The 21,318-nt window shown below is 34.3% G+C and overlaps 1 protein-coding gene across 13 annotated transcripts in view; it reads right to left on the bottom strand.

Annotated features, from left to right (window-relative positions):
* The window catches only part of LOC123541365 (protein scribble homolog), a 220,905-nt gene continuing 199,587 nt past the window's right edge, over window positions 1–21,318 (bottom strand). For all 13 annotated transcript variants that reach the window (XM_053526353.1, XM_053526352.1, XM_053526362.1 and 10 more), the window contains 3 exons: window positions 16,758–16,878; window positions 10,169–10,245; window positions 1–7,931 (listed from right to left, as the gene is read on the bottom strand). In XM_053526353.1, the coding sequence (XP_053382328.1) occupies window positions 7,928–7,931; window positions 10,169–10,245; window positions 16,758–16,878 (202 nt within the window). In that variant the 3' untranslated portion in view covers window positions 1–7,927. The remainder of the gene's footprint in view (window positions 7,932–10,168; window positions 10,246–16,757; window positions 16,879–21,318) is intronic.

Here is a 21,318-nt window from a genome sequence, read left to right as displayed (position 1 = left end):
TTGGGTCATATATTTTATTATTTATAATGTACAGATCTATAAAGCAAATTAGTTACAAATGAACGATATTTTTTCCAAACCCAAATTTAATAACAGTATACCCAGTAGCAGTAAAGACATGCAACCTTTCAATACATTCAACACTGGGCAACTTTAAGGTAATAATCATGCAGGTTTTCTCTCTGTTTTTAAAACAAAATTACCAGTTTTAGTATCTACACAAAAAGTGTCTGCTATTGCCCATTTAAATTACTTCTTGCACAAGTTAAAGTTTACAGATAAAACAGGTTGGGTTTCTACCTACCTTTAAAACAGGCAGTGAAAGATTTTTTCATGTGCTTACTGCTACTGTGAACTTTCAAATCAATACCAACTTGCATGGCACATTAAATCAGTTTCTTTATGTGCCTGGCTTTATGTAAATGCTATTCAATGCAATCATTATAGGTAAATTGAAAGAATCAAACATTATAAAAACCAGTTTCTATGGATTACACATATCAGTTCTTAAAATATTTATCAATTCAGTTAATTATATAGACTTTTTCATAATTCAGTAAAGACAATTATTACATGACTCCTTATATAAACTGCCAGTCAATAGTTAATGCTATATGACTAGCTGAAAGTTTCACATCATATTTTGTTGGGCTGAAGTCAAAACTTGAATAAATAACTAACTGAAATTTCTTTCTGACCTCATGTAATAAAACTCTTACTGAATGGCTTGCCTGTCAAAAATTAAAACAATCTGACTACTGACCAAGAAGCCATTCAGCAAATGTATTCTATTGTAGTGTAAAGTTTTCAGATTTTGTTTACTATATTCTCATGCTAATCTGTGGAATATTTCAGTATTGAACTATTGATTGTATATAGCCTGTTTTGTTGCAAGTTAGTATTTACATAATAGTCATTACCATTAAATAAGCATTATCATTAAATAAGAATTCTAATATTTATACACAATTTAATAACAAGTATTTATAAACCATTTGTTCTTTTTGAAACAAGCACCCACTCCTCCAATCTCACAATTTCTGTACAAATTTCATCTTGAATTTGAGAAAATACTGTGCTTAAACTGAACAATCTAATGCAGGAATAAGTAGTTCAGTTAGGAGCAACTTCTCCTTGCCTACAACCTACGTTTATATATAACAAATGGCCAATTCAACATCATGTAAAATTGATCAATTCTCATCTGCTACTCTAACAACTGATTTATTTTACTTAAAATAAAAAATCCATATACATGTAGTTGTTAAAAAATATTTTACGCACTGCTGCTGTTAGTATATTTTTAGCTCTGTACAGGGCTTTTATTTTACCTGAACTAACAATGATTTTTGTTGAAGCTGAACTTACTTGTGGTAGTGAGACACATGCTTACTATCACATGGTATTACCAAAGAAGAATGAACTGAAAATGAGATATCTAATATTTCTGCATAAACAATACAAGGAAAAGGAAAAACATTTGAGCTGAAAAGAAAATACACAAATACTTCATTTACAATGATTATGATGCCAAGGTTAACAAAAACACAAACAACACAAAAATACATGCTGAACAGTGTTTGAAATGTTTTGCAGAACAATGTATGTGATCATTATACACTTTCTTCAACTAACAAAACTAAAGAATGCCAACATTAAGCCATTTGTACTGGCAATCAAAGCTGGTCAATCTGATTTAAGCAACATTTTGACTTTTTTATGTTTTCCTATACTCTGTTAGTTAAGAGATTTACTTAAGGAACAAAAAGGCTCTTTACATACACTTGGATCCCTACTAGACCATACTTTCTTTCTTTTGATTTCAATATAATATATAGTTAGACATATACATCTGAAAGATATCGGGATGTTCTTGAAAACAGCATGCAGCTTTCAAATTCATCTATCTTCAAGCTATCTTGATAAGCAAAGGGACGTAATAATAATTTTATAAACTTGCATTTCTAATGAATTTCGGAATAGTATATACTTGTCAATGCAAATCTTTGACAGATATGATATATAGTTCTTATATTCCTATCATTCCTTAGGCATGAAGGTTTATCAAAGTTCTACTTATGTTTAAATAACAGTATCTTGGTTGGGTAACCTGAAAGGAAAATAAAATTCTAAAAAAAAACCTCCAGTGAAAATCTAACACATATTGAGAACAGAGTGAAGACAAAGAAGTGCAAATGATGAGTTGAGTAAGTTTCAAACATATCTATTAGCTGACAAAAATCCGAGAAACAGCCTTTAAAAGTTTTTTTTTGCAATGGTTTTAAACTCATAAAAACACCTATGGTCATACAGAGTGTTTCCACGTTAAACTGTGAGATGAGACCCATCGTGTACCTCATAATTTCAAGCTTGTGCTGGAATCTGGATAAAATTACCAACAATGTTTTCCTAAAAATCAATGTAAAACAAGTATTTTGTTTACAGTATGAGTATGAAGTTACCTACAGATGAAGATATACAGTAAACTGTTAAACTAAAGTAACAGCTAACATGCTTTACAGAAACTTTCTCTTTGAAATAATAAAGTATGACACAAGTACACCAGTAATTACCTTTTTTTTTTTCCTTTTGACATATTTCATAGGTATGGATCTGCTCCAGGTAAACACACTAATAGGTCATTACATATACAGGAAAGAAGTATCATTTAAAAATTACAATAAGCATTTACAAAAGAAGCTTTTCTACATAACAGACCAAGTATTTTGTGCTACATTAAATATTAACTCTCATGATACAAGCAAAAACTGGAGCCCAACAGTATGTTAAAGCAAATTAAAAATAACACTTTAAAACTTGCCTTACTAAACTAGCTCTCTGGTCTGTACAGGACCTAGAAATTCACAATAAATTGACTGCTTGACAGACTGATGTTATTTTAATCATGATAGAGTCAAGTAAAAATGTGTGAAAGAAATAAGAACAGGTACTCTAAAATAAAATAGTCTAAAATCTTGATTAAAACTAAAACTTTGCATAACACTGATATTTCAACTATAAAATCAGTGTTCTTAAAATATCAAAATTTAAAAATACAAATTCAAAATTTAACAAAAGAGGTTCTCTACACAATTCCTAAGTGTTGTCGTCCAGAGCAAACTATGGACTCACAAGGAAATGAAGGGCAAAGGAACTATAGCAAGGAATAACAACATGGTACATCTGAATAAGCAAAGCATATACAAAGAAAAATTTATTTTCAATGAATGATAATGCTAGGCAAAGTTACTTTTCTTAATCCATCATATTATAACAACCAGCATGTTTTCATGCTACTTTGACAAAAATCTTATTTGCATTCTGGGTACTTTTTTTACACTTAGTATCAAACTTTACTGCTATTTTACAATTCAAAATGCTGTTTTTACTCTACAACATAAGATAGGCCAAATGAAAGTAAAGCGGAAGGACTAGGGTATCTGGTTTGTATAATGCTTACAGCTACACTCACTTCCACTCGGCTAGATTTAGGCCAATTTTGAAAACAACAGCTAAGAAAGCTGGTTTTATTTCCCAATGTGTTTGTCTCTTATATACATTTTACAACACTCCTCTATTTTGCTACATAATTATGTACATATAATTTTGGATCATGAAAAAACAGATGAATATTTTGGAATCTTGGGTGTTAACACTGACTTCCCTCTCACCACAACTTTTTAATAATTAATAAAAATGCAGCAGTTAAAAATCTCTAAAGGGTTTGCTGATTAATGTAAGGGAACAATGTGTGGTCATTTTCTCTCATATTTTACTATGGACGGATGTTCAAAAATACAAGTCTGGTTTTTTTTCATAACATTTGACATAAAAATACTTGCACATATATCCAAACTTGTGTATAAAAACATACATAAGTGTATGTTAGAAACTTTCTATATGTACAGTGACGGGTGAAGAATTGCTATTATTAAAGTACAGACGTTTTAGATCACTTTAAGTTGTAAATATAAAAAATTGTAACCTGCCAGTCAGCTGTTACATGTTAAACAAGAGCACCGCCTTGCGGGTGCTGACGCTCATCTGATTTTTTTTGTATAATAGAAATATTGTCCTACCCATGATTTTCTAAGTCTAAAAAGGGCCATCACTCTTGCAAAAAGCAGGATAGAGTTATGTTTCTTGATGTACAGTGTCCACTTATGATGGTGAAAAACTGTTGCAAGTTTTAAAGCAATAGCTTTGATAGTTTATGAGAAAACTTGACTTAAACATAATATTCAACCAAGAAAATGATTTTTCTAAGTCCAAAAGGGGCAATAATTATTGCAAAAAGCAGGATGGAGTTATGTTGCTTGCTGTACAGGGTCAGCTTATGATGGTAAACAAGAGCTGCAAGTTTTAAAGCAATAGCTTTGATAGTTTAAGAGAAAAAGTTGACCTAAACATAAAACTTAACCAAAAAATCTGATATTTTCTAAGTCCAAAAGGGGCCATAAATCTTGAAAAAAGCAGGATGGAGTTATGTTTCTTGCTGTACAGGGTCAGCTTATGATGGTGATCAAGTGTTGCAAGTTTTAAAGCAATAGCTTTGATAGTTTAGGATAAAAGCTGACCTAAACATAAAACTTAACCAAGAAAACTGATTTTCTAAGTCCAAAAGGGGCAATAATTCTTGCAAAAAGCAAGATGGAGTTATGTTTCTTGATGTACAGGGTCAACTTATGATGGTGAACAAGTATTCCAAGTTTCAAAGCAATAGCTTTGATAGTTTAGGAGAAAAGCTGACCTAAACATAAAACTTAACCAGGCAACACCGACGCAGACGCCAACGCCGACGCCGACAACCGCTCAAGTGATGACAATAACTCATCATTTTTTTTCAAAAAATCAGATGAGCTAAAAACAATGTGACATACAGTAATGCCTTAAAGTATACATATTCTTGTAGAATGATAATGTTAAATTCAATATCCTAAAACAAATCTTTCACAAACATTCTTGCAGTAATGTTACGCTAAACTGTATTTAATACTTATAACATATATTAGCTAGAGATAACCTAATAACATTAAATGCTGATATTTTCAATCAATTTGTTTCAAGATACATTTTACTGTAGAAATAACTTGAGGCTATTGCACTGTTATTTAATCTATTAAAGCGTATTTCTCATCTCCTATATGTACAACAGAAAACATACAACATTATACTCACACATTAGGATTACTGCTGCTGTTATTCTATTATATACCACATGCTCCTCACTATATCACTGTTTGTCACTAACATACATTTTACAACAGTCCTCTTTTTTTTAGTTTTCTTTTTAAAAAAATCCCCAAATTAGAATTTCAACAATGAGTCATTCCTCATGGAAAGTGTTTAAGAAAAGGTTATTATTATGTTCTGCATCATGTTTAGATACATTTAAACACTTTGGATATTCACCTAAATTTTGTCTGTATATTACCCACAACCACCTGGTAACTCATGCAGAAGCTGGTCATTCAGTTTTCACAAACAAATAATCAGGTCAAAATTAATCAGATATGTTTTAAGCTTTATATTTGATATGTTATAATCTAAATAAAACAATGTATTTATTTGACTGTGTATAATACTGTAATAACTGGAAATATGAAGGATTCCAATAATATTATAGGTTGTTTTTGAATTACTAACTGCCCGACTGTCATCCTAAATCTCTGATTTACACGTCAACTCAATTTAAATAAACAAAATGCATTTCAAATTTGAATATATTTACTTTTTTTTATACAAGGCTCTTTTTTCTGTTTAATTAAAATTTTATGTAAACCAAACATGAAATGTATACAACAAAATTTTTACTTAACCAGGTGCATTAATATAATACATACAGCATAACAGGACTACAGCAAATTTACCTTATCTTCTCACAAACTGGATTTAATACATTAAAAACACCCCAGATAGGAGTATATTTCATTTGAACACAACTGCTTACATATGAAAAGAGAGTATGAGCTACCACAAATTATATTTAGTAAATTTGTTTAGCTTTTTAATTCATTCCTGTATAACAAAGTTTTATCACGGATACAATATGGATAAAATATATATGTAGTCAAATTGAAATATATTGTGAAAAACAAAGCACATTCACACAGCAGTTAACATACAGATATACCGGTACACGTTTCTACTTATCACATTTCCATAATAAACCCATGGCCAGACAATGCAAGTCTTAACATTCAAATAATACACGTGAAGTTTCAAAGTAAGTGATTTTTGTAGCATAAAATAAAACAAAACAAAACATCCTTCAAAAAGATTCACATTTGAAAAAGCTGCTGTATAATTCCTTATTTACCACATTCAGGTTGAGGTCAAGTGGTAACACCAGACAAACACTGGCAAAAAAATCCATGAAAAATAATGCAACACCTAAAGATAATTTTTTTTAGTTCACCTCATGTTTAAAGAAACTTAAAAAACTTAACTAAAAGACTTTTTCCATTGAACATTATTCACCCCAATACCATGGGCTTGCCTTCTTCCACTGCACTTTCATTAAAATTAAGAATGGGAGCAAATACTAAAGTTAACTTTCACATATTTGTAAATAAATGGAATAATTTGCAGTCTTAAAGTGCGTATAATTGGGCCGTTACAATTTACATTACTAAGATGAAGTTACTATTATTTGCTGTTGTTAGTGTTTTGAAATCTAAATCCTTTTCAAATTTTTTTTCTAATTTAAAAAGATATAATTTGGAAGTAAACCTAATTCTGGTATTTTTGTTTTATCAATATTTCCGCATGTAAATTATTTCAGACAAGGGGCCATAATGTTCTTTCATGCACATGATAGATTCTGATGGTGACCTTTTGCAAACGTTTTTAATGTCAATAAGATTTTGATCCAAAAAGTGAACTAAATCCGACTGTATTACAATAGTACTAAACAAGAACAATTTATGAACATATCTGCCATGTGTTTGTAATTTCGGACATGCAATTTGGCTACAATGTTGCAATGCATGTTTGAATAGATGTTCCAGTAATTAAAGTGTTACAGAAAAGACACAAACCCAACTTTGTCAGTATGTAATTATTCAACCATCACCGAGTACTACTCATTAAGTATATTATCCTTCAAGGGGTTTAAAACACATGAAATACTTCCTACATGACCTCCCCACTGTACCACCTTGAATTTGACCCGATAATGAGTGAAATTTACATTCTGCAAATATGTAATGGAAACATAAAACTTAAAAAATGATATGTCCTAGTTTGAGAATCCTTCACAGGGGTAGAAAGGTACAGCCAGGACAGACAGACAAATGACCAATATCAAAATGTCCCCCACTGCAACACTTTATCATAAACAATGCATTTCAGTAAAATAAATTAAAATACAAGAACATAAAATCCTAGGACAACCTCTGTAACAAAAATTCATCTATCACTTTTTTTACTGGTAATTCAGTGTAACAAACAGTAATTTATTTAAACACAATTTATGTGGTACTTAAAGTCTATAAAAGTGTGCCTTGTATTGTATAAAAACACGAGAAATGGTTATTGTTGAACTATACAGGGGGTGTTAGAGACTGTATGAGTAAGGCATCTCCTAAGCAGTAGTGTGTGTTATCTATAAGATGACATGATATAACCCTGATTGATCCCTCAGCTTCACTAGGCAACATTCACACCAACTTCTGTATTATCCTTCCACACTTCTCAGCCATTTTTCGATGCATGGAAAATGGCACTAGGTATAGCATTTTATTCTTGTATCCAAAAGGAAATCTCTATTTAGACAGACTACTGCAATTTTGATTCAATTCCTTAATCAAGTACTCAGTGTTGTATTCAACAGTGCTGCATACCATCCTGGATAAAACTTTATTGTGGTAGCCTGTAAGGAACCTTCTATAGCTGATGAACACCAGGGTAATTGGGTAATACACCACTACCTGAAGTAAGAAACACACTCTGTTGTAGCACATTCTCTCATTTCACAAAATATTCACAGTTCAATATAGCAGTCTGACAGTTGAATGTTTACATTTTTAATGTTAATGTTTGTAATTCAGATATAGGTGACAAAAACAAGGGGATCGGTGAAACCAGTGAATGCTCCCCAGTGGTACTTCATATAGATGTGTGATGTAGGTTGTTAATTTGGATTTAATTCTGCAAAAATAAGGTTCTTTTGTACTGTGCACTTCCTTTAACTATGGCTTGCACTTCCTTTAACTATGGCTTATACTAACAACAAGTTTTAATGAAATCCCTTCAGTACTTATGGAGTTATGCTCCAGACAAAGAAAAACGATTGGAACAACAATATACTGTATGTAATGAATTCAAAGGGCCATAACAAATAAAAAGTAAACTGAACTGAAATTTAAATCTTCTCCTATTACCCAAAAATAGCAAAGTCAAAATGGGGCATTACTTTGTAGAAATAAAAAGTAGACTTATGGTCTTGCATACTGCAAGTCAGGTTACCGCAGTGAACAAGCATGTGAAATTTCAATTTATTCCCATATCGTGCTGAGATACAAGCCTACATACAAAAACTTTATCAACAAGAGGGCCCTAAGGCCCTCTACTGCTCACGTGACCTTGTTCTTACCTCAGATAATCTAGTATCAAATTTGGCCTAGATTTCATTTTACTGCTCACGTGACCTTGTTCTTACCTCAGATAATCTAGTATCAAGTTTAGTCTAGATTTAATTTTTCGACTATGTTACAGATAAATCAGGTAAATCATTATCCAAGTTTTTTTCTACTTTTAAACTTTACCTGGATTTAGTTTTCTGTTAGGGTTTACACTGCACCGAAACAATTATAGGTCAGATGGCGACTTTCCAGGTGCCCCTTTGTGCATTATTTCATCATGGGTGGGCACCTGGGTAAAACTACCGACTTTCCGTAAGCCAGCTGGATGGCTTCCTCACATGAAGAACTCAACGTCTCAAGTGAGGCTCGAACCCATATCTGTGAGGGGCAAGTGGTTCAGTCAGTGACCTTAACCACTCAGCCATAGAGGCCCCCATAGATTTCATACATTCTGACAAGATTTATGATGATAAAGTTGAAAAAGTGGCCTCTTAAGCATAAACAAAGATTTTTCTATGATTTTACATCATCACCTAGTTTTTCCAAAGTGATCTAGTTACAAATTTATCCCTGACTTTATACAGACAAACATTCTGACCAACTCTCATGAAGATCAGACAGAAAATGTGGTCTTTTATGATTTGATATAGTGACCTAGTTTTTGAAAAAGACAATCCAGTACATTTGACAAAGTTTTATGAACATCAAGCAGAAAATTTTGCCTCAAAAGTATTAACAAGGTTTTACTATAATTTACTGATACAAATTTAACATATTTTGTAGCTATACACATGCAGTTACCAGATTTACCACGTTTTTTCCCCAATATTTCTTCCTTGCGTAAATACAAGAGGCATAAATGCACGTAAGTCGCTAACCTGAAGAGGACCTTGACCAAGTGACCTTGCGTCTCAAAACTGTTTAAATATTTTTTATAATTTTAGCTCTGGTGTTCCCTAAAAAGGACAAAGAGAAACCATTACAATGATGCTGAAGATCCATCAAGCCGTTCACCACCCACTGAATAAATTTGGGAGAGCATCTTACAGTGATGCTACAAACCAAGTTTGATTAAGATCCATCAAGTGGTTCATGAGAAAAAGTCATTTAAAAGCATTTCTATTTTTAGCTATAGAAGGCCTTAAAAGGGGTCAAGTGCCCTCATTTGAACAAAATTGGGAAAGGACCTTATGCTACAGACCAAGTTTTATGAGGATCCATCATGCATTCATGAGAAGAAGTTGTTAAAGGTTTTTTTTTCTTCTATTATTAGCTCTGGCAACCCCTAAAAGGGGTCAAGGTAAACCATTTGAACAAACTTGATAATGGTCCATGCCAGGATGCTACTGGCCAAGTTTGATGTAATTTTGACTAGTAGTTTCAGAGGAGATGTTTTAAGTAAAAATGTTGATGCAGGGCACAGCATGAAGGACCTAAGACCATCCACCTGTACTAATAGGTCATCCTGAACAATGTTTAGGTGAGCTAAAAATTACAAAAACTTTGCTCAATTCAAGGACTCTTTAACTAATTTAAGTAGTTTTCAGAAACTAATAAGATAAAGGTCACAACTAGAACCTTACCGACTTTCATTTGAACTATTCATTGGAGAACTATCATCTAAGTTGAGCTCTATTATTTGTCTTTTGGTAACCTCCACCTGTAACATAAAAAACAATAATAAAGTACAACATATATCTATATCTTCACTGAAAAATTACATTTAACATGAGAATTGTTAATAAGATGTTGATGCATCATTATTGATATTACTGAGAATCCAGTTTAGCATCTCTACAGTATGTACATGTACTGCATAAATACAGCACACATATCTACTGTTTTATTAATTAAAGATTTCTTATAAATATTGTTCTATAATGTGTCACAGAATTTGTGGCAACAAGTAACAACAAGAGCTGTCACAGGAGACAGCGAGCTCAACTATTTCGATGCTGGATAGTGAAACTAGGCACATCTGAGGAAGCTGGATCTGTCACTGGAATGTTTAATGACTCCAATGGTGGATGAAGATATTTCACAATAGCTTGAATCTGTGTCAAAAATATTAAGTAATAAGAGAGTTAAAGATAAAGTGTATCAAAACACTAAATAAGTATAATTCTAAGCAAAAAGGGGGCATATTTCATAAAATTTTGGTGCAAGAGTTATGCACCTTGTGTCATATGATATGGGTGATGATGTGGAACAATACTTCAAGTCTGAAACAAATCCATTTAGTAATAACTGAGATATAGTGAAAATGCATCAAAACTAACCTTAAATTCTAAGTAAAAGGGGGCATAATTCATGAAAAATTGGTGCCAGAGTTATGCACCTTATGTCATATGGTGTGGGTGATAAGGTGGAACAACTTTTTTAAGTTTGTATCAAATCCATTTAGTAATAACTGAGATAGAGTGAAAGTGCACCAAAACTTTAACCTGAAATTTCAAGTATAAAGGGGCATAATTTATGAACTAGAATGTGTCTGTAGGACACAGGGTGTGCACCCCCCCCCCCCCCACCCCCGGTACATTTGTCACAAATAAGGGGAAATCATTCAAATGTTTGCAGTCTTAATGGGGTATAGCCTCAAAAAGAAAAAATTGATGAAATGGATTCATTATTCTATACCATATACTTTTTGTAATAAACGCTAAATTTCTCAAGAAGAATGCCAAGACTTAGTGTGCAAGGTCACATTATGATAAAGACTCAAGCTAGGTTTCATGAATTTACATTAAATACTTTTTGAGTGAGGCACACAATTAGGTGAAAATGTGCATTTTTTTACTATTTCAGGGATCATAAATCTGGAAATAGGGGGCGGACCCAGATGAAAAATAGGAGGTGCTCAAGTTCATATCATGATAAAGATTCATGAAAGGTTTCAAGGGGGGGGGGGGGGGGGGGGCACAAAAATTGGTGCCAGAATTATGAACCTTGTGTCATATGATGTAGGTGATGACATGGAACAACCATTTTAAATTTGAATCAACTGAGATATAGAGAAAATGCATCAAAACTAACCTTAAATTCTAAGTAAAAGGGGGCATAATTCATGAAAAATTGGTGCCAGAGTTATGCACCTTGTGTCATATGATGTGGGTGATAAGGTGGAACAACTGTTTTAAGTTTGAATCAAATCCATATAGTAATAACTGAGACAGAGTGGAATTGCACCAAAACTTTAACCTGAAATTCTAAGTACAAAGGGGGGATAATTCATGAGATATTGGTGTGAAAGTTATGGCACTTATGCCAGATGATGTGGGTGATGATGAGGAATAACTATTTTATGTTTAAAGCAAATCCATCAAGTAATTACAGAGATAAGAACAAGAGTGCCAGAATGTCTAAGTATACACCTGTCATAGCAAATTTCTTTACACTAGCACCTGTATTTGCAAATGGAATTTTAATTCTATGGTTGTGTAGTAATTATTGTAATTCTTTTGTTTTTCTAAATCCACAAAAGAACCTCCTTACCAGGTAGAGATACCTTAAAATACACCTAAAATTTGAAAATAACATGTATGTTGTACTGCAGAAAAGTGGTCTTAGTTTTTCCCTACAGTTAATTATAAACAAGAGGGCCATGAAGGCCCTGTATCGCTCACCTGACCTATTGACCTAAAGATCATCAAGATTAACATTCTGACCAAGTTTCATTAAGATATGGTCATAAATGTGACCTCAAAAGTGTTAAATAGCTATTCCTTTGATTTGACCCTGTGACCTAGTTTTGACCCAACATGACCAAGATTCGAACTTGATCTAAAGATCACCAAGATTAACATTCTGACTAAGTTTCATGAAGATACAGTCTTAATGTGGCCTCCATAGTGTTAACAAGCTTTTCCTTTGAATGACCTAGTGACCTAGTTTTTGATCCCACCTGACCCAGATCTGAACTTGACCTATAGATAATCAAGCTTAATGTTCTGACCAAGTTTCATTAAGATACAGTCAAAAATGTGGCCTCTACAGTGTAAACTAGCTTTTCCTTTGATTTGACCCTGTGACCTAGTTTTTGACCCAACATGACCAAGATTCGAACTTGACCTAAAGATCATCAAGATTAACATTCTGACCAAGATTCATGAAGCTACAGTCATAAATGTGGCCTCTATAGTGTTAACAAGTTTTTCCTTTGATCTGACCTGGTGACCTAGTTTTTGACCCCAGATGACCCAATATCGAACTTGTCCAAGACTTTATTGAGGGTAACATTCTGACCAAGTTTCATTAAGATTGGGCCAAAATTTTGACCTCTAGAGTGTTAACAGTCAAAATGTTGATGCCGCCGACTCCGACGGACGATGGACACAGGGCGATCACAAAAGCTCACCTTCAGCACTTTGTGCTCAGGTGAGCTAAAAAGTTACAATATAAGTAATTTTTAGTAACAACTAAAAGAGTTAATCTTAAAAAAAAAACTAGGAATGTGTCCATGGGACACAGATGCCCCCACTACATGACAAAAGACACAGATCAACTTTGGGAAAACAAAAACATTATATCAAAAACGTTATATCAAAATCCCTCCATGAATGAAGAAGAAATGCTCCGGACAAAGTTTTCATTCTTGTACCCTTTGACCTCTAAGTGTGACCTTGACCTTAGACCTAGGGACCTGGTTCTTGTGCAAGACACTCCGTCTCATGATGGTGAACAATTATGCTAAGTTACATCGAAATCCCTCCATGCATGAAGAAGATATGCTCCGGACAGTCATTCTTGAATTTGAACTTTGACCTTTAAGTGTGACCTTGATCTTAGACCTAGGGACCTGGTTCTTGCGCATGACACTCTGCCTCATGATTGTGAACAATTGTGCCAAGTTTCATTAAAATCCCTGCATGCATGAAGAAGATATGCTCCGGACAAAGTCTGTGGACGCTGCCCTCCCGCCACGGGCATTCCCATTATACGTCCCGTTTTTCAAATGGGCGTATAAAAAAGAGAAAGTGTAAAAAAAACTTTAACCAAGGTGGGGACGCGGAAAGACAATGATGCTTGGGTGAGTAGGATAACTCTCCATATACTTCGTATGGTCGAGCTAAAAACCCCAATAAAATCTGCCCTGCAAAGCTCTCTACATAACATAAGATGCCCTCAACACAACACAAGACAACTTCTTAAAAAACAAACATAACCTGTACAAATAAATAAGCAAACTGAGGGAAGTTTTACACCAACAAACAAAAATGGGCAAAATAAAGTAGGATTTCGAAACAACATAGCAACCAAATACGGATATACTCAACTTTGCCAAATGTTATCATGTTTTTCCCTTATTTAATGGCATGAATAAATGTGCACTTTGAGTTTGTACCACACCAACAACCAATAAAACTGTAGTTACAAAGTTTTCTGAGGTTACTCTACTAAAGTGGAGGGAATGTTTCCTTTTAAATGAGATAGTGGCACACAGGGAAGTCTTTACCAATAAGCAATAGATAAAAGCGTTGGGGAATCTGTGCTCCAAAAATGCAAAACACTACCTCAGTTTCAACAACTTTCTGCACAAGCTGTAGTGTCTGAATTGTCGGTTTGCCAGTTTTTTCATCTATAACCTCAACAGTTTTATGGGAAACCTTCTCATCTATCACCTGCGATTTTTCCTTAACAGAAGTGTCTCCTGGTCGCTGTGAGATTACTAGTTTGACCGGTGACATACCTGACAACTGTATTACCTGAGCCTTGTAATGCAGCATGTAAAAAATCACATTCAGTGTGTAGTCTTGACTTGTTACCAACAACATTTCATTTATCATAAATCTATTCTCTTAATTACTTTCTAATGACTAAACTTTTTGAAAATTTCATTAAGGAGATATTATAGGATTGTGATGGCCCTGTAAATTCCACAGAGGGGATTATGGTAGCCCTTGTAACATATAGGGGATTCTGTAATACCATACTGTTCATTCTAAGAAAAGGATTAGGATCAAACATCCTGGTGATGGTACAACACTTCGCATGTTCATAATAAATATTGATGCAAAATATAATTTGTTAGTTTGTTATGTACAAATATGTGGATTCTTAAACGGTTACTAAAAAGATCCCGACGAAATTATGTGTGCACTCTGCCAGATTATGGTGATCTAAATTTAATTTTTCTTAGTTCTAGGTTAAATATGTCACAAGTTATGAAACAGAAATTGCCATATTTATAATACCCTATATAGTTAACACTCGAAAATTCTAAGGGGCTTAACTCTGGTGTTACTTGTGCAATCTGAATTAAACTTGATGGGCCACATTTCCCAATAGTGGTGAACATGTATATGAAGTTTTATTTAAATATTTCCAACCACTTCCTAGATATGGCTCTGGACGGACGGATGGATGGACAAACAACGCCAAAACCATACATGTGATCTCCCGCGCGGGAGAGTTAAAATCCCGATTTTTTCACCTTGCCTCCCGTCTCCCGACCAAAACCATATTTCTCCCGCTTTTCAAAAAAAAAAAGTCAGTATTTTGAATGGGTTGATAATTACCGAGGAGTGCCAAACATGTTTACACAGTAAATCAAAGTATCACCGACTGTTGTGTATTAAACATGTTTGACACGCATGTAGCTGGAGGAAAGAGTTGTTTGTCAAAGGTGAATTAGGCCTATTAATTGTTTGTTTTGATAAGGGATTAGGCAAGCAGGGCCTTTTCCACCTGCCTCACGGGGCCGAATATCAGCCTATTCTCAATGCCAATTAGGCTCCATTTTTTACCAATTTGAAGCAAAAAACTCTCAGTCATAAGAAATAATTCCCAACTGAAATGAATTTTAATTCAAAGAAAAGTTTTGTTCGGTGATAAAATCTCATAAACCTAACCCATTACTATTTTTAGAACAGGAGTGTTATTTCCCCTTATGCAGTTACGCCATTTTCTTCCAATGTTTACCAAATTAATTTCTTACTAAAGTCGGACTTATTTCATTGAAAATTGGATGAAAATACACACTCATTTATTTGATAACATCAGCTACATTATTTTGGTAAAGGTAAATACACCTTGATGCATTTCTGTTCTCTATTTTTCATGCCAAAATCATCATATTTTTATACGAAAGTGGGTGGGGTAAGATCGAATTTACATAATTTATGAGTTGTGTTCAGACCAATTTAAAGCTTCATTTTTTTTTCAGTCCTGAGTAGAATAATGTTAATGCATGTTCACCACCATTTCAGACCTAAATTGAGACTTTGTTTCTGCAAATTTAATCTGTTAAGAAAGTTTAAAGTTAGAACAAGAGGGAGCTTCTGTAAGATAGCATGCTCGACTTTTCTCGTGATTGACTCTGATTAAAGCTCCCTAAGGCAATTAAAGCTTTGCCAGTAAAAGGGGCAATTAAAGCTTTGCCAGTAAAAGGGGCATAATAGTCAATAGATTTGACTGTAACAGAGATATTAGACATTATAAAACTTTAACAAAAAATGTAATTTAAAAAGTGGCATAACACTGTCAAAATTCAAATCAAGAGTTATGAGGATTGTTTCTTCTGGTGTATATATTATTGTGTGGCCAAAAATACTGGATTTTATCTCTAAGTTATGTGTCCGCGCGCTTAATTTATGTCGATAAAAAACCTCCAGTTTTGAGACCCCAACTCCAGCTGAAAAATGGCAAACCTCCAGCTTTGGGATTCTGAACTTATCACATGTATGCCAAAACTATATCCCTCCGCCAAAGGCTTTATGTGTAAACTTACATTATGATTTCAACTGTTTGTGTGATATGCATGAATAGATTTCATAAATACTGAAAGAAATGTAAATTATGGGAAATTTCAGATAATTTGTCAAACCAGTCGGATTTATTGGACTTGGTATGTGAGCTTGTCTTCTAATCCTACAGATACATGGTAAGTTTCAACATGATATCTGTATTGGTTCACTAGATGGAACATGACAAACTGATTCCTATATAGAATCCCAAACCAAATTTGGTTGGAATAAAATGATCTAAAATAAAGGCCTAACAAAATCTTTAAATGACCTAACAAGTAATCAAAGATTATTAAAGCCTTTCACATGCCATCAAGTTTTGGCAGTACTAGTTTAGTATGTCTGGTCATTATGCCACTTTCTAATTAAAGCCTGAATGAATGTAACTACTAAAGTTATGCTACAAGTAACCCTGTAACCAATATCTCACCTCAGATTCACCATTCTGATTACTGGCTGCCTTGGTAGATTTACCATCATCATTCTGAAGTTCTTGAGCTTTAGCAATGACAGCTTGAGCTCGTATTGCATCATCCTCTAAATCCTTCATCCTGCAAATAAACCAGTCTACTCCTGTATATACGAAGGAATATAACCCTGTAAATAAACCAATCTACTCCTGTATATAGGAAGGAATAGAACTCTGGAAATAAACCAGTCTACTCCTGTATAAAGGAAGGAAAAAATATAACTCTGTAAATAAATCAATCTACTCCTGTATATAGGAAGGAATATAACTCTAAAAATAAACTAATCTACTCCTGTATAAAGGAAGGAATATAACTCTGTAAATAAACCAATCTACTTCTGTATATAGGAAGGAATATAACTCAGTAAATAAACCAGTCTACTCTTGTATATAGGAAAGGAATATAACTCAGTAAATAAACCAGTCTACTCTTGTATATAGGAAAGGAATATAACTCAGTAAATAAACCAGTCTACTCTTGTTTATAGGAAGGAATATAACTCTGTAAATAAACCAATCTACTCCTGTATATAGGAAGGAATTTACTCTGGAAATAAACCAGTCTACTCCTGTATATAGGAAGGAATATAACTCAGTAAATAAACCAGTCTACTCTTGTATATAGGAAAGGAATATAACTCAGTAATAAACCAGTCTACTCTTGTTTATAGGAAGGAATATAGCTCTGTAAATGAACCAGTCTATTCCTGTATATAGGAAGAAATATAACTCAGTAAATAAACCAGTCTACTCTTGTATATAGGAAAGGAATATAACTCAGTAAATAAACCAGTCTACTCTTGTTTATAGGAAGGAATATAACTCTGTAAATAAACCAATCTACTCCTGTATATAGGAAGGAATTTACTCTGGAAATAAACCAGTCTACTCATGTATATAGGAAGGAATATAACTCTGTAAATAAACCAATCTACTCCTGTATATAGGAAGAAATATAACTCTGTAAATAAACCAGTCTACTCCTGTGTATAGGAAGGAATATAACTCTGGAAATCAACCACTCTACTCCTGTATATAGGAAGGAATATAACTGTGGAGATAAACCAATCTACTCCTGTATATAACTGTGGAAATGAACTAGTCTACTCAAGTAGATAGGAAGAAATATAACTCTGAAGGAATATAACACTGGAAATAAACCAATCTACAGTCTAACCTGTCTTAAGCAGCCAGCCAAGGGAAGCAGACAATTTGACCCCTTAAGCCAGGTGACCGCTGATCGGAGGTGCAGCCAATATATGTATTTTTCAGACTTTTGACCAGTTTAGCCTTTAGGCCCATTTCTTTTTGGGTTTTCCTTTATTATTTTACCAGGATACCATGACGTGCATTTGCCTTCGCAATACGAAAGGTCTTCTTAGCAATCTCAAACACAGGCGTCGTTTTTTTTTTACTACAAAAATTGTTACAGACAATTTTCCAACTTCAAAACAAGTTTGTTTACAATTTTCGCCATTTCGGTAAGGGAAGCTACTCTCCGCGCTTATTGTCTAAAATCTAAGATTGCCGTTACGTTCACTAAAAGAGAGTAGTTTATATATTTTTTTTCAAACAAGTTAATTTCATGTAAATTTAATAGTATTTTGATGACAGAAGTATAAAAAAAATCACAAATGTTATGCTACTAATTAGTTATCGAGTATTATCTTTAACCCGAGGTCAAACTGTGAACAACAAAATTGACACGAGGTGACATGCTAATTTCCGATAATTACTGGCCATTTGATCAGAACAAAAAGGGGATTACACCTTTGGTTATCAGTTTTAATTGAGAAGCTCATGTCATTTTGCCGTTTTGTGGTGAAGTCATGCGAAACTTAGCAATCACGTGCTTCTCAAAAATCGGGTATCTTCAGCGATTACTGCCTAAAAATAATTGGTTTTGGAAGGAAAATGGCCGCTGAAAGGGGTCAAATACGGTGGTCGGGAGGCAATTTCGGTGGCAGCTGGCGGCGGACGGCAGGTGGCCCCTGAATAAAGTGATAAAATAGAGGAAAATCCATCGGGGGCGTCATAAAATGGCCGCTGAACGTAGGTGACCGCTGATCGGAGGTGACCGTTAGTACAGGTTAGACTGTACTCCTGTGTATAGGAAGGAATATAACTGTAGAAATGAACCAGTCTACTCATGTATATAGGAAGGAATATAACTCTGGGAATGAGCCAGTCTACTTCTGTATATAGAAAGGAATATAACTCTGGAAATAAACCAGTCTACTCCTATGTGTAGGAAGGAATATAACTCTGGAAATACACCAGTCCACTCCTGTGTATAGGAAGGAATATAATTCTGTAAATGAACCAGTCTACTCCTGTATATAGGAAGGAATATAACTCTGGAAATAAACCAGTCTACTCCTGTATATAGGAAGGAATATAACTCTGGAAATGAACCAATCTACTCCTGTATATAGAAAGGAATATAACTCTGGAAACAAACTAATCTACTCCTGTGTATAGGAAGGAATATAACTCTGGAAATAAACCAATCTACTCCTGTACATGGAAGGAATATATCTCTGGAAACAAACCAATCTACTCTTGTATATAGGAAGGAATATAACTCTGGAAACAAACCAATCTACTCCTGTGTATAGGAAGGAATATAACTCTGGAAATAAACCAATCTACTCCTGTGTACAGGAAGGTATATTACTCTGGAAATGAACCAATCTACTCTCCTGTGTATAGGAAGGAATATAACTCGGGAAATAAACCAATCTACTCCTGTGTATAGGAAGGAATATATCTCTGGAAATGAACCAATCTACTCCTGTGTAAGGGAAGGTATATAACTCTGGAAATGAACCAATCTACTCCTGTATGTAGGAAGGAATATAACTCTGGAAACAAACCAGTCTACTACTGTATATAGGAAGGAATATAACTCTGGAAACAAACCAGTCTACTACTGTATATAGGAAGGAATATAACTCTGGAAATAAACCAATCTACTCCTGTGTATAGGAAGGAATATCTACTCCTGTGTATAGGAAGGAATATAACTCTGGAAATAAAACCAGACTTCAAGGTTAAACAACAGCTCTCCATAGGACAGTGTGCACGACTATTCAACAAATTCGGAGTCAAACAAGGGATACATCTTGGCAAGGCTTGTGTAACTGACAACTTCATTATGACTTACAACTTAACTAAATCATATAAGGGCTTCAGTCGGAATTAACTTCCAACCTAGGGTTCTCTAACTAGTTTATTATGTTTGATGAGAAGGATGTGTTGTGTGAAATGTCAATGCAACACATATAGTTGTTACTGAGATACAGCTTTCTAGATACATGTAGTACATACAAAACTTGAACAAGCTTTTACCTCCATACATGTAATTAACATCAGTGTGTGTGCACGCATGTGCATGTGTAGGTTAGGGCTGGGGAGAACATACTGAGCGAGTACAAGAATTTCTTCAATTGTATTTTTTTTTATTCTTTGGGGTGGTGGTAACAGGATACTATGAAGCAGTATGTAATATCCTGAAACACAAGGCTTTAAAGTTTTTACTGCTGAAGTAGTGGGGTTGGGTTAGGGTTGGGGAAGGGAGGAGGGGGATAAAGTGGGTGAAGGGGTGATGTGATACTCTGAGACATGAATTAATTTTTTTTTCTTTTGGTGGGGTGGGAGTTTGGGTTGGTTGGGGTAGAGGAAAATGAAAAGATTAGAAGAAAAACAAAGAAACTTGATGTGTGTCCATATCCTATTGGTGCAGGACAAGGTGCATCCACTTCCTGTCACTGTAAAAGGCTTCATAATTCTAGGTGAAATATTTTTACAAGAGATCACAAAGTGATCTTGGCGCCCACCAAGGGCCATTTTTGAGTGTTCCAAATTTCAAGACTTACTGACTAGCGCAAGGTCAAATTTCATTTCCGTACACAACACTGTGCATGTGGTCCAAATTCGAAAGCTGTAGCTCGAGAAATGTGAAAGTAGGTCACTAGATCAATCTTAAGGTCAAAGTTTAATTCGGTACACAAAACTATGCAAGTGGTCCGAATTTGAAGGCTTAGCTTGAGAAATGTGTAAGTAGGTCACTAGGTCAAAATCAAGGGTCAAATTTCACTTCAGAACACAAATCTATGCATGTGGTCCAAATCTGAAGCCTGTACCTTCAAAAATGTGAAAGTAGGTCACTAGGTCAATGTCAAGATCAGTTTGTTTCGGTACACAATTATCCTATGCAAGTGGTCTAAATTTGCGGCCTGTAGCTACAGAAATGTGAAAGTAGGTCACTAGGTCAATCTTAAGGTCAAAGTTCATTTCGGTACTAAAAACTATGCATGTGGTCCAAATTTGAAGGCTGTAGCTTGAGAAATGTGAAAGTAGGTCACTAGGTCAAAATCAAGGTCAAGTTTTATTTCAGAGTACAGAACTATGCATGTGGTCCAAATTTAAAGCTTGTACCTTCAAAAATGTGAAAGTAGGTCACTAGGTCAATGTAAAGGTCAAAGTTTGTTTCGGTACATAAAACCAGGCATGTGGTCCA

The sequence above is a fragment of the Mercenaria mercenaria genome, chromosome 16 (genome assembly GCF_021730395.1).
Source record: "Mercenaria mercenaria strain notata chromosome 16, MADL_Memer_1, whole genome shotgun sequence".
NCBI classification, from domain to species: Eukaryota; Metazoa; Mollusca; class Bivalvia; order Venerida; family Veneridae; genus Mercenaria; species Mercenaria mercenaria.
Note: the sequence above shows the minus strand (reverse complement) of the source record. Positions and strands in the feature narration are given on the sequence as shown.